This window comes from Misgurnus anguillicaudatus, chromosome 17 (genome assembly GCF_027580225.2).
Source record: "Misgurnus anguillicaudatus chromosome 17, ASM2758022v2, whole genome shotgun sequence".
NCBI lineage: Eukaryota > Metazoa > Chordata > Actinopteri > Cypriniformes > Cobitidae > Misgurnus > Misgurnus anguillicaudatus.
The window spans coordinates 32,037,547-32,054,163 of NC_073353.2; the positions used below are offsets into that span (position 1 = coordinate 32,037,547).

General features: G+C 37.9%; 1 protein-coding gene across 5 annotated transcripts in view; it reads right to left on the bottom strand.

Annotated features, from left to right (window-relative positions):
• ikzf2 (IKAROS family zinc finger 2) overlaps positions 1 to 16,322 on the bottom strand; it is a 35,506-nt gene extending 19,184 nt beyond the window's left edge. Inside the window, exons 1-3 of one of the 5 annotated variants that reach the window (XM_055215644.2) lie at positions 16,123 to 16,317; positions 13,089 to 13,137; positions 4,666 to 4,770 (exon numbers count right to left, since the gene is read on the bottom strand). In XM_055215644.2, the coding sequence (XP_055071619.2) occupies positions 4,666 to 4,770; positions 13,089 to 13,137; positions 16,123 to 16,131 (163 nt within the window). In that variant the 5' untranslated portion in view covers positions 16,132 to 16,317. Of the gene's footprint in view, positions 1 to 4,665; positions 4,771 to 13,088; positions 13,138 to 15,278; positions 15,644 to 16,048 lie in introns of those variants that run through there. The other 4 variants (XM_055215648.2, XM_055215645.2, XM_055215649.2 and 1 more) reach the window with 4 other exon arrangements.
• Between the last annotated feature and the right edge of the window lie 295 nt (positions 16,323 to 16,617).

Here is a 16,617-nt window from a genome sequence, read left to right on the forward strand (position 1 = left end):
TTCTTACAAATTTAAGTGGATTGTACATGATACAATTTAACAAAAAGTTGAATTTACTTAATAATGTATTTTGGAATTTGAGAATTACTCAAATTAATCAAACTTTTCAGGTTTTTTTTAACTCAAATTTTGGTTAAAAAACAAAAGTTGATTTTTTTTATATAGTTTACTCATTTTATTTTCGTTAAAGGGGTAGTTCACCCAAAAAATGAAAATTGTGTCATCATTTACTCACTCTTATGTTGTTACAAACTCATATAAATTTCTTTGTTCTGATGAACATGAAGGAAGATATTTTGAGGAATGTTTATAGACCGTTTCATCAAACGCACCTGCGATGACGAGATATGCATATGGTCCGAAATTTACTTCCGTTTTCAGTTTTTTTTAATGGTCTGACTAGTTGCTAAACTGAACTCCTAAACAAATCTACGTGTTGTTTATTTTGCTTGTTATATAAATAAACTACATTTAAAGTACTTTGTTGTTATTTTTCTTAGTGGAGTTTACTGGAAGTTACGTTTTGACCACGAAAGCCGCTTGTTTATGTTGTTACTGCTAAAACCGTCTATAACCACACCGTCCGTGGACCCCATTGACTTCCATAGTAGGAAAAAACAATACTATTGAAGAAAATGGGGCTCGTGATCAGTTTGGTCATAAACATTTCTCAAAATATCTTCCTTTGTGTTTATCAGAACAAAAAAAAAATGTATACAGGTTTGTACGAGAGTGAGAGTGAGTAAATATGACACAATTTTAATTTTTGGGTGAACTATCCCTTTAAGTGTAGTAGCATACAGTAGCATACAATAAATGTGTTTTTTTGTTGTTGTTGTTTAAATTGCTTTTATTACATCAAACACCCTCATTTGTCCTAGATCCTAACATGCATATTTCAAATAGTATTAAAAAAGCTATAGCCTCCATATAAATGTCCAAATGCACATTAGTGACAATGTCAGCATTTCATTTGAAATCACTGGTTACTATGACAGCACAGTGACCAAGAAATCTGTCAGCCGACACGATAACAACAGCGAACAGGAGTTAAGCATTCGCAGCTGTAGTGTCTAAAGTGCCCAAACAATGAGCAGGTGTAGCGAAACATGACTGACAGTGGGAGACTGGGTTTAGGCAAAAGGGCCGGTGTTTTGGTCTGGGTAGGAGACTGTATTTATCTCAGTGTGCAGGCTGTAGAGAGCCTCCAGAGACGCCACCCCCACATGCTGCGATACATAGAGCGTGACAAAAATAGACATGCAACAGGGACACATAAACACATAGCGACACATAAACACGCAAAAGCCCGGCCCGCGACTTTTCCGTCTCAACCACGCACGCACCAAACTCTCCAGGTTCTCTCGGCAGGTGGAAAAAAGAGCAGGCGCCTTTCTCCGCCATCCAGACAAACCTGTTTGTATTTTTTGTTTGTTTATTTTACCACCAGTCTAATCTCTGGGCGAGAGCTGGAGACTAAGCTTTGAATCACCTCTGTCCTTCCGTTTGCGTTATCCCTCAGGCCATTTACTCATCTCCGTCTATTAGTATACAGGTATGATTGAAATCTCGAATCCCTCTGGTCAAAAGTTCCCATCTTTTCAAACTGTCTGTTTAAACCCCAGGCAAAGACTGGTTTTACCTGCACTTTTAATCCTGGATTATGAAAGGGTTGGATACGCAGGCCTATTGGATATACGGATATATTTTACAGATCTTTAAGAAACAGTGCAGTTCTGGAATACTCTATGATAGCCAGTTGTTTAGCAACAGAAGACTTTAGAAAACCAGAGATGATTTACATTTTACATTTATGTATTTGGCAGACACATTTGTGACCCCCGAACCACACACCCAGTGATATGGGTCTAAGCTTTCCATTGATGTGAGGGTGCAATTTTTTAAAATATGAATAAAATCACCTTTTAATTTGTCCAAATAATGTCCTTAGCAACACATATTACTAATGATGTATACAGTTTTTATATATTTACAGTGGGAAATGTACAAAATATCTTTATGGAGCATGATCTTTACTTAATATCCTAATGATTTCTGGCATAAAAACCCATACAATGTATTGTTGGCTATTGCTACAAATATGCATGTACTACTTATGACTGGTTTTGTGGTCCAAGGTCACATTTATCAAATGCAACCCACAGTGCATTACAAGGTATACATTTTTTTATCATTGTGTGTTCCCTTACCTTTTGCTTTGCTAGCGCATTGCTCAAGATAAACAGTTATTGTGTCATGCATTGTGTCATCCGATCAATGCAATTATTATATAATATACAGTGTATTATAGCTCAATTGGTACAGTGTTGCATTAGCTGCGCAAAGGTCATGGGTTCATCCCCAAACCTATACTGATAAAATGTACCTTTAATGCACAAATTGCTTTAGTTTGCCAAATAAATAAATGTAAACGTAAAATGTAAAAATATAAAAGGTATGACATTTAGAAATGTGACATAATTTAGGATTAAAGGAATAGTCCATTTTCTTAAAAGAAAAATCCAGATAATTTACTCACCACCATGTCATCCAAAATGTTGATGTCTTTCTTTGTTCAGTCGAGAAGAAATTATGTTTTTTGAGGAAAACATTGCAGGATTTTCTCATTTTAATGGACTTTAATGGACACCAACACTTAACACTTAACTCAACACGTAACAGTTTTTTTCAATGGAGTTTCAAAGGACTACAAAACAATCCCATACGAGGCATAAGGGTCTTATCTAGCGAAACGATTGTCATTTTTGACAATGAAAATAACAAATATATACACTTTTAAACCACAATTTCTCGTCTAGGTCTGGTCCTGAAAGCGTCAGCGTGACCTCACGCAATACGTCATGATGTCAAGAGGTCACAGAGGACGAACGCGAAACTCCGCCCCAGTGTGTTGAAAGAGGACCGTTCCTACGTTGTTGTATGTGGAATGATACTAATTAATGTCTTTGTGTCAGTTTATTTTTTGCAATGGTCCGCAAATGTGCGTTTTATATATGTAACACGTGACCTCCCTACGTCACTACGCACTACGTTAGGTCGCGCTGGACCGGACCTAGACGAAAAGTTGTGGTTTAAAAGTGCATATATTTTTTTTTCTTGTCAAAAATGACAATCTTTCGCTAGATAAGACCCTTATGCCTCATTTGGGATTGTTTATAGTCCTTTGAAACTCCGTTGAAAAAAACTGTTACATGTTGAGTTAAGTGTTAAGTGTTGGTGTCCATTAAAGTCCATTAAAATCCTGCAATGTTTTCCTCAAAAAACATAATTTCTTCTCGACTGAACAAAGAAAGACATCAACATTTTGGATGACATGGTGGTGAGTAAATTACCTGCATTTTTCTTTTAAGAAAATTGACTATTCCTTTAATGTATATTAATATAAATTTTAAGTATAAAGAGCCTAATTGTGTCCTCTCTGTTTATTGCATCAGAGCAATTGGACATCATAAGACAAAATACAGCATATCAGTACATTACAGTATAGTGAAAACTAGTTAAAAAGACTCTTTTGTGGCAGAACCTAGCAATAACCTTCACTTTACACACTGACACTTTCAGCGCATCATTGCATGTGTACTTACCTAACATTGCACAAGAGATCTCCACTTTCAAAGAATCAAAAAAATTGCCTTAAATCTCAAAATACGCAATCGCTTGGAACAGATAACAAAATGCATCTACACGTCTTAAAGTTAAAATCGTGTTACCTCATCGTGTCAATTCGACAGACACTTTCAGACCGGTGCGAAATACACTCCAATACTCTCCATCAATCATTAAGAAAGAGGCGTCTGTGTTTTAATATCTCCTCTAGCATGCACATTATGGAGTGTCTGTGAAGGCTGCAGAGGAGTGAACTTGAAACGGTTGCCGGGACAACATACAGAATCCTTTAGCGTTCTCATCCTCAACTCATCAAAGAGGATGAATGGAGGCATGGCACACACACAAAAGCATTCGTGTGTTATTTATAGTTGTCTGGGTTTTAAAGTGTTATTTCAGTCATGGGGTGAGTTAAATATTTTGGATGAACTCATATCTTTTTTAGCGGGGATATGAGAAAGTCATTTTACCTCAAAACAATTACACATAACAAAATGTTGTTAAGAATAATATTAAGGTGCTACAGAAGGGCACAACATTGGCACTGTCTAGCACTTTTTCAATTAAATCAAATTATGCATTTTCTACACTCGATTCTTCATATTCATGGTCATTATGGGGTTAACTAAACTAAAAGTGTTTAGTTACGGCTGGACTTCTCTTTACCCAGTAATATTTCTCAATCTCCTGCGCAACGTGACCCATAATTTATCTCTGAGAACAATCTCAATCCGGGATTCTGGTCTGTGTTTCCATCCTTTAGCAGCGAGCTCTTCCCTTTTCTCAGTATGCACCATCATGCTGACGAGACCTCAGCCTAACCATCAGTTTACTTTGAGGAAGAGACATGTCACAGATTGGGCCTATCCCATCAGATCAGAGATATAACAAACTTTTTTCACACTGTAAGATAAGAGCTCTTCCCCTGCCCTACAGCATGCTGATGCTTACTCATTTCTCCTTTTCGGCGAGGTGTTAAACATTTTACATTCGCTATCGACAGACTAGTTATAAAACATGCAGTACGGGCCAACTCACCAGGAGGTGAATCAGGACTTTGGGAATGTTGGCCATTGGGTGTGTTGGTCGACAGGTCCACCAGCATTCTCGAGTTCTCTTTCCTAGGAGAGCAGTCGCCGTTACCTTGGAGACAGACAGAAACAAGTGCACTGAGTACATTGCCTTGCTTCAGGCAGCACTGCTATTGTGCTTCAATACTGCTGTAAACAGACAGATCTGTAAAGGCAGACAGTTCAAGGAACAGCTACCGAAGCACTGTCGATGCAAATGGAGATTATCAGCGACTTCACAGGATGGAAATATAACACACATATAGTTTTACATGGATGTAAACACCCTCACCCTCATGCTTTCCTAAATGTACTTCCTTTCTTTAGTTGAACACACACACAAAAAATGCTGTTATGGTGTCATATAGGGGCCAACATAGTAAAGCTCTTAAAAGACATCCATTATAATATATATAATATATATATATATATATATATATATATATATATATATATATATATATATTGCTTCTGAAGTATATGCTATGTTGTGCATCTATGGCAACATATAGGCTCCATACACACTGTAGCTAAATTCGATTGTCTTTTCACCTTTTGTTTGTTTCTTTGTTTGATTATTCTTTATGGCATTTCACCATATACGGCTATAACTGGTTAATACACAAGTTAATCCATACAACCAGTGGCGGCTTGTGACTGCTCATCCGAGGGGCGCTAATTCAAAATATGTGTCATGTGTGTTGCTTGCGTTTTCAAAATATGTGTTTGTTGCATCATGTGCATCACGTGTTTTGTCAAAATAAGTGCCTGCTGCACACGCGTCAAAACCGTTTATGATAAAAGAGACGCTCACGTTCACGAAATACCCGCAAGACACTCCCTTAACAGTAAACTCTGATTACGCATGACATTATGCGAGTATCTGGCAAACGCGAGCGTATCTTTTATCATAAACCCTTTAGACAAACTGCAGCAGGCACTTATTTTGACAAGACACGTGATGCACACAGGATCACTCGACGCGCAGAACCACACTTGACGGGCTACATACATGTTGTGACGAACTTCGCATTGTGCGCCCTTGAAAAAAGAAGTCACCGGCCGCCACTGATACAAATGTTTTTGGCCTGTAGGTGTAAACCATGGTACCCAGAGTAAACCCACACTGACACAGGGAGAACATGCAAACTTTACACCGAAAGGCCAACTGACCTAGCTAGGGCTCGAACCGGGGACCTACAGTACTTGCTGTGAGGCAACACTGCTACCCACTGAGAATTTACGGGAGTGACAACTGCATGTACCTACAAAAGGGAAAATGTCTTCAGTATGCACAGTGCAGAAAATTACAGAAGTATGGGCGTTTGCTTACTAGTGTTGCCAAATATTGCACAAAAGACAGCATGTATCCAAATGCTTTACCTCAAAGACCAAAAATATTGAGACCGGCACCTTTTCACTTGAATAAAACCAAAACTTAATCGCTTGATCATGAGACAAGTCCAAAAACGGTTAAGCACCACAATGATGTAAGCCCAAAGTAGCAGCCTCACAAATGCGTACAACACACAACACCAATATGGAGATTTATTAAAATGCCAAAACACAACGCTGTAAAATCATTTTGGCCATAGCAGTGAATGGTAAACCACGTGAGATGGCAGAACGTTGCTATGGTTAACTCGGTGTCAATAATCACATTTTCAGGAGTGAGTCTTGTTCCGTACAGACATAGAATGATCATTTAGGGGTTTAACACCCGCATTTAAATGCAGTTGACACTCGCGAAACATTGCAGTGTGGGGCCATATATCAATCTGATGTTGAGATCTCTTGCGTGTCTCATGACTAGTTGTCATATATGTGTTTTATCCAATGGGCAACCTTTCGATCTCTCTGATGAAGCTAATACGGGAGTGATTTAAACTGCAATTCATCGACTGGCCACTAGAGGCTGGCTCCACAAAGGAGTCCATTCCCATAGACCCCCATGTTAAAGAAACACCAAATAGTTTTTTTTTACCTTAAAATAACGTTTCCAAAAAAGTTTCAGTGGTTCATCCACCCAAAACAGGGTGAACGGCACTTTCACATTCCCTTTGCAGCCCTCTATCGGCCAAAACCGCACTAAAGAAGTTTCCAACCGTCAGGTAGTGGTCCTGTAGTTCGAGTGAAAACTACAAAAACTTGCTTTACGGCAAACCTACAATCCAATCAGAGCCAGCTATGCTGCAGTATTTACGACAGTGGTAATGAAAAATGACGCTTCTAACCTGTAGGGGGAGCAAAGAGCAAAAACTCTTTAGTGTTGCTTTAAAACGCCTAACTTTACAGTGGGAAATAATATGTTTACAGCCTGGTACAAAAATAGTTTTTGGTCTGTATAGGTAATTCTGTCCTTCATGACAACTGTGTCGGTTTAATTATATGAAGCTTTAAAAGTTCTGCATAATTAAGGGCGTGGCCACTTGAGTGACAAATGAACAGCCACTGCTGTCACTAGAGTCGGGCTAGGCGTGGTTTTAGCAATCAGCCACCTCGGCTTCACTCATGTCCCGCCTCTTTACCCTTTTCGGATATTCGCAATTGGTGCGCGGTGACGCGCGGCCAAGATTTAAGCTTCAAAAACGATCTTCAGAAACCTATGGGTGACGTCACGGACACTACGTCCATATTTGTTTACACTCTATGGTTTTATCACAAGATTTGTGAGAACCAATGAGATTCAATGTTATTATGGTGCCACCATATTTAAATTCATTGTATTTGAATTACTGTCATTTGTATTTCTTTTATGATGGATGTACAGGCTTTTTGGCGCTAAACCATGTTGAACCCTGATAAATGATGGCATTTAATATAAAACTATTTGTTTGTGTTAAACTGATGTACATCTGGGATGGCATGAGGGTCAATTATGAGACAATTTTCATATCTGGGTCAATTAATCCTTCTTAATAACACTCAAATAAACTCCATACTGTAATTTCCTGTTTAAAGTGAAATACTTAAATACAAAATACATTAGCACCCTACTGTTTATACCTCGAATATACCCAAAAGCCTAACACTAGGCTACTAACCAGTATACTTCCTACTGTAACAAAGGAGAGCACCATATCCCCCTGTTCTTCAGGTGCTGTATACACTTAACTGCTTTTAATAGCACCCATCTCTGTTACCCGAGCTGAAATTTCTCCAGCAGGGTCAGTGTCTAGCTCAACACTTCGGTTTACCGAACCATCGTGCCATCATCTCATGTGCGGAGAGCTTGTTAAGCTTTCAGCCACATCCTCAAGATCCAGATAGGATTTCCTCATCTCTCCGCACCCGCTGCACGCATGCATTTGGGAAATAATACGGCTTCAGCGACTCCACTCAGGGGGACCGAATCCCGCTCCCTGATCCCATTACCCACTGACCCCTTCAGAGCCAAACACTCAATACAACAGCAATGACATTAGACAGCTCTAAATCCTTGCATAATGCATACACAGCCACCAAGGGCAGTATTAGGGTTTACATCATTCCCTAAACTCTAGGTTTGTGACTGGAAGCGTTCGGAAAGTACCTGGAATGTCATAGTTGAGATGTTGTAATAATGTTCGTCTTTAAACATAGCCAGTCCCTCCTTTAAACAGGTTTGTTGGGTAGGAGATTAAGTGTGTCAAACGACCATAAACTCCAAATCAAAAAAATCTATTTTGTTGTAAAATATTCTTATTTTATTCCAAAGCTGCACAGTTTAGAGAAGTAATGCATTTTTTAATTTTAGGTCAAAGATTTGTTTAGCATAATTTGAATCCTTTTTACTGAGGGCAAAGAAGGACTTAAAGTACCATAGGCTTACCAAACCATCTTAGAAAGTGTAACTTATAGATTTGTGATGCATTTTTATCTGTAAAGCTGTATGTATTTTGAAAAGTAATATACAAATAAATCTAAACGATTAGATTTTGTTTGTCAGGGTACAGAAGTGAGACGGGAGCTTTAAGGTAGGCTGATATCTGTGCCGTCACGCTACAGGACAGACACTGTCAGTCTGACCGAGAGAGAAACCACAGTCAATTACACAATCCCAGAGCTCGTCTCTGGTTACCTGCCGGGGTTGAGGAAAATCTCAGGTAACCGGCAGTCCCTTGGCAACGGGAAACAAGCAGCCACTCCGATTTGACTGACGGCAGAGAGGAGGATTTTTCCATAACAGAGCCGTGGGTCTGATGCCGTCTTAGGTTAGGTGAGAGTAAACCAAACTCTGTGAAAGAGCTCTCCTATCCTAGATATGAACTAGAGATATGCAAATCTGTATTATAATAATAATAAATTAAACGATGGGTTTTCCAAACAAGTTGTTTTTGTCAAAGCCATGTAAAATTACTGTGAATTAGGATCACATCCACCATACTGCGATTTGATAAAAAAATTTTTTAGCTAAAATAATTAATAAAAATAAATAAATTACAGGTCTTCTGATGAAATATCATATAAAAAGCAATGCACCCCCATGTTTATATTAAGTGTTGATATGCTTTAGTTTAGGTTTTAATTTCATTAAATAAGCTTACAATACTCAAAAATAATCGTTTTCTTTCACAAATGTATTGTTTGGCTAGATTAACCTGGTAAAGTAATTTCTTTTTTCCATTTAAATAAATACATTTCCATTTTTGTTGCACCATTTCTTTTGAAATTAAAACAACCACCCTATCCCCTTCCTGACCTAAACAGAAATCAAATAATTATATCAGATTTAGAATCTTTGATGCACTTTTTTTTCCACAAGTTAGCATTGATTTGACTTGCTTTTTTCTTCTCTATAAATCACACCGACATTCCCACACTGTAGGATGACGGCCTACCGCACCAAATTTTTTTATAAAGCCTTCCATCTGCCCCCGGGTAGTGATGCAAGCTGAAAATCTGTAGGCCCATTGGAGACTACAGGAGTGACTACAGGTCTGGACTGAGACACTGCTGAGTCAGAAGTAGATCCAAATTCACTCAGATCATTCAATGAGGCTGGGCGTACACCAATGTAAAGGGGGACAGCAACCTACAAAACGGACGTTTAAAGCTTGCTTTCAGGAAATTGGCAGGGATAATATATGGGAGAAGTTGGTGTCATGGTCCATGATGGTCCCAAATGTGATATTAAATGACAAAGTGAAGGACAGGACAACATCCATTTACTATACTGTTCATCCCATGGACTGTAAAAAAGATGGCGACCGTTCGCTCTCTTCCATTGGTGAAAAGTGAAGCCGCCAGTGTCCCGATACGACGCTGACATCTTGGGTCTTGAGTCTGCACAGCAGCGTTTTCAGGACCCGTCCTGCGCACTAGTGAGCAGGAAGTGAAGCCGCGAAATCAAGGCCCGACCTTGCAGAATGCGAATATAACAGCTGTCAATCATGACGTGACACCACCGTTTTTATAGCATTAAATGACTTACTGAAAATAAACACTTGAATTTACATCAGCGTGATAAAAACTACAGTAAGTGACAGAATACATCTTTGGAAAAAAGATAATTGAATTGTAATTAAATTTTTTATTTGGTCTCAATTCCAATAGAATAACAAGGGGGAGGCGGGGTTTATGACCTATACTAGGACCAGTCATTGGGGGGCGATCGAGACATTTTGGCTTCACTTTCAGGGCTTGTGTGGCACGCTTGGTTTATCCCCTATAGACCAGTGGTTCTCAAACTGGGGGCCGTAGCCTCTTATGGAACGGCTGAAATTCCACAAGGGGTCGTATTTGTTCCTCAGACGTTGCACAATAAACGTGACATCCGAATATATTCATTATAAATCGTGAATGAAAAGTGAGATTCGAACGAATGTCCGTTATTGAACTAATTGTATACAGTATTTATATCGTAATTCGGTCAGAAACGTCAAGATTGTGAGATGAACAAATCGGTTTGGATTAAAAGGCTTGGATATTCCATTTCCTTGGACTTTTGGGGATTTATGAACAATTCGTTTTGGACAATTTCACCGAAGCGGATAAAGGGAAGATTTTGAAGTTAAGTAAATATCCTAAATCGGCGCCGACCGGTTCAGGTAACTAACAACTAGATTACAGTTTTATGAATGCTAAAAATCATATTATGCTTTGTGTGTGCACTTAATGGAATCCCTAAAGTCTAAGCTTTCCAACGATGTGCCGCATGACCGTATATTTTGAAGTTTTAATGCTTCAAAGTTACAATGATGTAATGCAGCCTCACGTGCAAGGTAGGGGGTGTACCATGTACGTACGGCACAGTGTTCCTGATCAGGTTAAACCTAAAAAAAATAAGGCTACATACCAACAGCACTACTTTGTATAATTTAATATGTTTTGTTTAATTTAAATGTTACGTTTTAGAACAAATTTGTCATAAATTTTCTTTGGGGGGGGGGTGACGGAATGCACCGTACATAAGGGGGAGCGCATGCTGAATAAGTCTGAGAACCACTGCCATAGACGATAGATGGACACATTTACAGTAAGGCAATTTTAGAGTCTCCAATTCACCTTACCGATCTCTCTCTCTCTCTCTCTCTCTCTCTCTCTTGCTTTTACATTTTAAAATCTGTGTAAACTAAAAGGCATGTGATTTTGGACTACTATTTATACTGTATATACAAATGCAATCAGGTTCAATATTAATATACAAATTATTGCCTGGGGTACATCCAAATTATCTCCTCAACACATCAACAGTCACAATTGTTACTTCGATACTGTGCAATTGGTACAAAAATGGCCAAAACTGATTGGGTACTGAACTGATTTGCACCTCAGTGTTTCCAGTGACTTTATTCCAGTACAGAAGGGGCGGAGCTTAGAGGCCGGTTCTGCACTACAGAAGTAACACAAGACAAAAAGGGGACTTTTTACCAGGATCAGTTCTCCCAGGAAAGAGAGCGATTGGTTGTGGCATGTTGTAGACGCTCAAGCTTGAGTTTAGATCAGGTTTATCCTGTCCGTCTACACACCTCCAAACCATCCTTCCACATCAAACACAAAACACATTCCCACTCACGCTCCTTGCCACCTGCCATTGCTGAATTGCATTTCTTTAAAAGGATATGTTGAAGTGGACAAGGTCTTATTAGCATATCAATAGCAGACACAAAAGGCTGAGGTATTAGCCTGTGGTTTAAGGTGGTTAAGAATAAAGTCTGACGACCGCCTACGAGACAGAAACCAAGTTGAAGCATCACCTAATTTAACCATTTATAAATCTGCTGTATCCAAGTCAATCTCATGGATGGTGATTTGTAAGTATTTTACAAGGTGGATAATTTGTATGAATTCATACGTTCTTATTTTCAGTGCTTTTGCGCCAGCGTCAATTAAGTTTAGGGGTGTGGCTTCAATATTGGTTTCTCTAATAAGCACACATTTTTGTATACTTTAATGCAAATTATACAAATTAGCCACATGGTAAAATAGTTACGAATTCTTGTGAGATCAGGCTGGTCATAGATATGCTAGAACTGCTAAAAATAAACAGATTAGAAAATGAGGAACGTAAGATGCTTGATGCACACGTGACAAGCAAAACTATTGAAAACATGTGACGTGTCGATAAGCATTAAATCATAGCCATTTCGAAAGAAAAAATGCCTGTATGTTTTTGGAACCGAATTAAACTGTAAACTTTTATTTTTCCAAGACACCTGCAAAAATCATAGACGAACGACTTTATCAGTAAGTTCCATCTGAGGGAATCTGTCGGGGGAGGCAGCAGGCGGGAAGGTACCACTGTGCACCTGGTACTGAAGCCCCATCCAGATAACAAATCTCAAGAGGAGCCAAAACTAAAGCAGCTAACTTTTCAATGGGATCTCGTGTGCTTGTCTACTGCACTTATTTATAATGCAGAACTGGGTGTACAACTGCAGACGCACTCCCACAGTATGCTGCCGGATTTAGATAGCATATCAAAAATAAGTGTATAAATCAATATGGATGCAGAATAAATCAATATATATAATATATAATTTGAATTTGATAACGGATAATGTCTTACTTCATAAAGTTTAGAAATGTATTAAATAATATTGGAAAGCATTTATTAATACTGCTTAAAGCTGTTTTTTAGTGTTTAATGAAATACATTCCTCTCATTTTAAGAGAAAAACTGTTAATATGCATAACTGTAAGGTCCATCAAGTCTTGGTCGTATACAGACTTAGAGGCAGGCGACAAGGTATAATCAGTAGAGTACATTTGAAATCTTATTTTTCTATTTATCTCCAAATATTTCTAATCAGCATTTCAACACATATCTAGCATAGGCAATACTTACAAAATAAAATATGCATGCAATATATTTAAAGCAATTCAGAGAGAACACCTCCAAGTTTCCTATACAATAAAAGTGCACAAACACATCATATTTGTTAAATGTGGACATCCAGATGTACTTACTTGCAGTATAGCCATTCAACGACTCCATGTCCATATTCAGGGGGCAGAACTGTGGATGAAGCGAGTTGGTAAATTAGATGAATTCTGTATTACACATTTACATTTGCACATTTGGCAGATGCTTTTTTCAGGACATTCAAGCTATGCATTTTATGTCTATTCCCTGCATGGGAACAAACCCAATGGCCTTTCTTCTGTTAACGCAATGCTCAACCAATTGAGCTACAGGCACACTATTTAACCACACACTTTAATGTCACAATCGAAGCGCATGGTTTAGTGATGGATTTCCTTAAATTAAAAAAAATTGCAAACCTAGAAGTAAAAACCTAGAATGTAGTAAACAATAAGCGTTAAAAACATCTCATTAGCCAAGAAATTATAAAATACCTTAACTTTTTTCAATGTTTACAGCGCACACTTCTGTTTTCCACTTAAATTATACAATATCCTCTTGAAAAGCTATAGACACAAGCCTTTAAAAGTTTAAAATGCCACTTTATTTTTTTTCAAAATGTTTAAAATACAATCCACGAGCATCTTTAACCCTACCAAGCAACGGCACAACTTTTTCCTCAGCGTTAAACTTTTTTCATTTATTCAGTTTTTAGCTCTTCTGAACTAAATGTAACTATCCCTGCCATGCATAATTTTACGTACATGATGTGTACCAAATTCAACGCATATATATATATTTATAAATTGTCATGTGTATTATTAGGGAAGTAACAGATAAAGTTATAACTTCCTGGTTATAGGCAAAAATCATACATGCAAACGCAAAAATGTGTTGCCACTTAGTTTCAGGTCCAGGCATTTTCAGTTGTATTCATTGTTAGAAAGAAACGTATTGTTCAGTCTTGGTACAACAGATGGGCCTCAATTCATGTTAAACTAAATCAATAAACCAAGGTCTGAGAAAAGAGGAAAACTTGTAAAATCGCCATAAGAAAGTTAAACAAGAAAAGGTTATTATAATCACATGGTTATGTATTCAATCATTTAATAGACTTAAATGGGAAAATATTATTTTTACATATGTTAACGGATTTAAGCAGAAATTCCAATGACGTTTGTGAAGTATCATATGAAGATCTATTGCAAGTTGTAATGCTGATGGAAGGAAGGAAAATGACTCAATCTGCATACAGTATATACAAATATATAATCTAGAGGCCTGGACCCAAATGAATCTTAAAGCATCTTCCTACAAGCATTATACATTTTAGAATTAGGAAAAATTTATTTTTGGTAAATGTGATGTTTAAGTGATGTAAGGTACTGATATTAATATGTGTAAAAACACTTAAATCTGCTTCAGATTTGGTAAAGGGTGTGTTTTAACGTATTAAGTACATGAACTAGGCTAAATCTATTCACAAATGTGCTTTTTAATTAGAGATGATAAAAACACTTTAATCCAAGACAGATATGATTAATGTAAAATTAAAGTAAATGTAACTAGATTTATGTCTAAATTATTTAGTTTTACTATCTTACATGCAATTAAAAGCCTAACATACATAATGCGTCAATGATTACGTTAAAAGTCACAAAAGTTACATAATTTTTTGGTCTCGAGTTAGCCCAATACAGACGCATGTATTAAGTAACACATATAATAAACCATATTTCCTAAAATCGAGCAAATTATAAAAAAAAAATTTTTTTACACAGAAGTGCTTTTGAGGAGATCTTTCTAAAATTAACATGAAAGCTAAATCGAATATTAATACAACCAATTAAATACAAAAAGTAAACTTGAAATGAAAAAACAATAAAAAACAGAACTATAGATTGATGAAGTTATAAAATGTAAAAGTTAAGCTGTCCTCGAGTACGGCGCTGCGCGTCTCCTGTGGCCCCAGCGCGCACCCTGATCAGTGTACGCGTGTGCGCACGCTGACAGGCTTCACATACAACACTGCAGTACTGTCCCCTACCAGTCCCTCATGGTGCACAGACTGCAATATGGATCCTTTTATTAACTTTTAATAACTCTTGGAAGTGTAATGTGTTGATAAGTACTAAACTTATCAAACTTGACAGCATTGATGGATAATGGTAAAATTATTTTAAACTATTTTAAAATGTATTTACTTTTTAATATACTATCTCGTACTTATATTTTAAATAAATTAAGATTCTACAAGGGCTTAATATATTAAAAGGTTGGCATAAAACCTTTACCTTTTTAGTCTCCCCCCTGTGAAAAGTCGCTTGAGTGTCCCACGAAATCCTTGCGTAAATGAAAGAAACGAGTTAAATTATTTCCAATGACAGAAGGTTTTCAGAGGCTAGTGTGATGATGAAGTCCTCTGATGACTGTCATGTTCAACTGGAGTTCATATTAGCCACAAACAGGGGACGATCTTGCACCAAAACGAAAAAAAAGAAGAAAAAAGTTAGGAAGCGAGCTGCTTGTTGGGTTTGTATGGTTTGGCGACTTCCTCTGCGCCGATCGAGCCCGTCAGCTTTTCCATTTCACACGCGTCTAAACGCTTTCCCCCCGACTATTAGATTTCTTCCTTTGATCTCAAACTGCTTCAACATAGTGAACTGAAACCTGCTCAACACCTGGGTCAATCGATGTCAGACTCGGGCGAAAGGAGAAACACTCAACTGGATCCACCGGTTCCAAGGGAATTAAGCCATAAATAAGGAAACGATGGGAACTGCCTACAATAGGCTCAAGATTTCCACCTGTCTGAGACTTCTTCGAAGGTTGTCACTATGCATGCTTTCTTTATGCATCACGTGCAAATAACTGCATAAGTATTCATTTTAAACACACCAATAAAAGCCTTTACGCGTAGATATGCACGCACGCGCCTGTCAGACGCTTCGTCTTAATGCACAATAAAGACAGCAATGTCTTAACTACTGACATTCAAACAAGTGATTCAAGCCGGTTCCGCACCTGTCAAAGCCCAAAACAGACAGACGCACGTACATCTTACCTTGACAAGTGCTCAAGTCCAGACCCCTTAAGAAAGAAAAAGCCTTAACATCCGCATTGCTCATGTATATTTACCTTTAACATGTCGAGGGATGACACACATCCATCTCATCGGATGTGGAGTTGACGACGTGTGGGTTTTTAGATGCCGGGTATCCACTGCAGTGCGATGTAACCGCAGCAACAGTTCTCGCCTGCTTCCTCCATCTTCAGAACGGACAGCTGCGACCGGCTGACACAGAGAAACGGATCTGTCGGTGCTGCTCGGTTATCGATTAGTCGCCTTAATAATGCAGTTTTAAAAGCTGCTATTTGTAAAACTTATACATTTTTTAGTTTGTTAACTCTGAGTTACTTTCTTCCTGTTGCGCAGTTGGTGGCGCATTGTGTTAGCGACACAAAGGTCGTGGGTTCGATCCCATGGAAACACACACACACACATACACAGAATAAAAATGTATAAATTGGATGCACTGCAAGTCACTTTGGATAAAAGCGTCTCCCAAATCAAAAAAAAAAAAAAAATGCAAACTATTACGGAATTAGGCTAATAGAAAATAAAGATTAAGA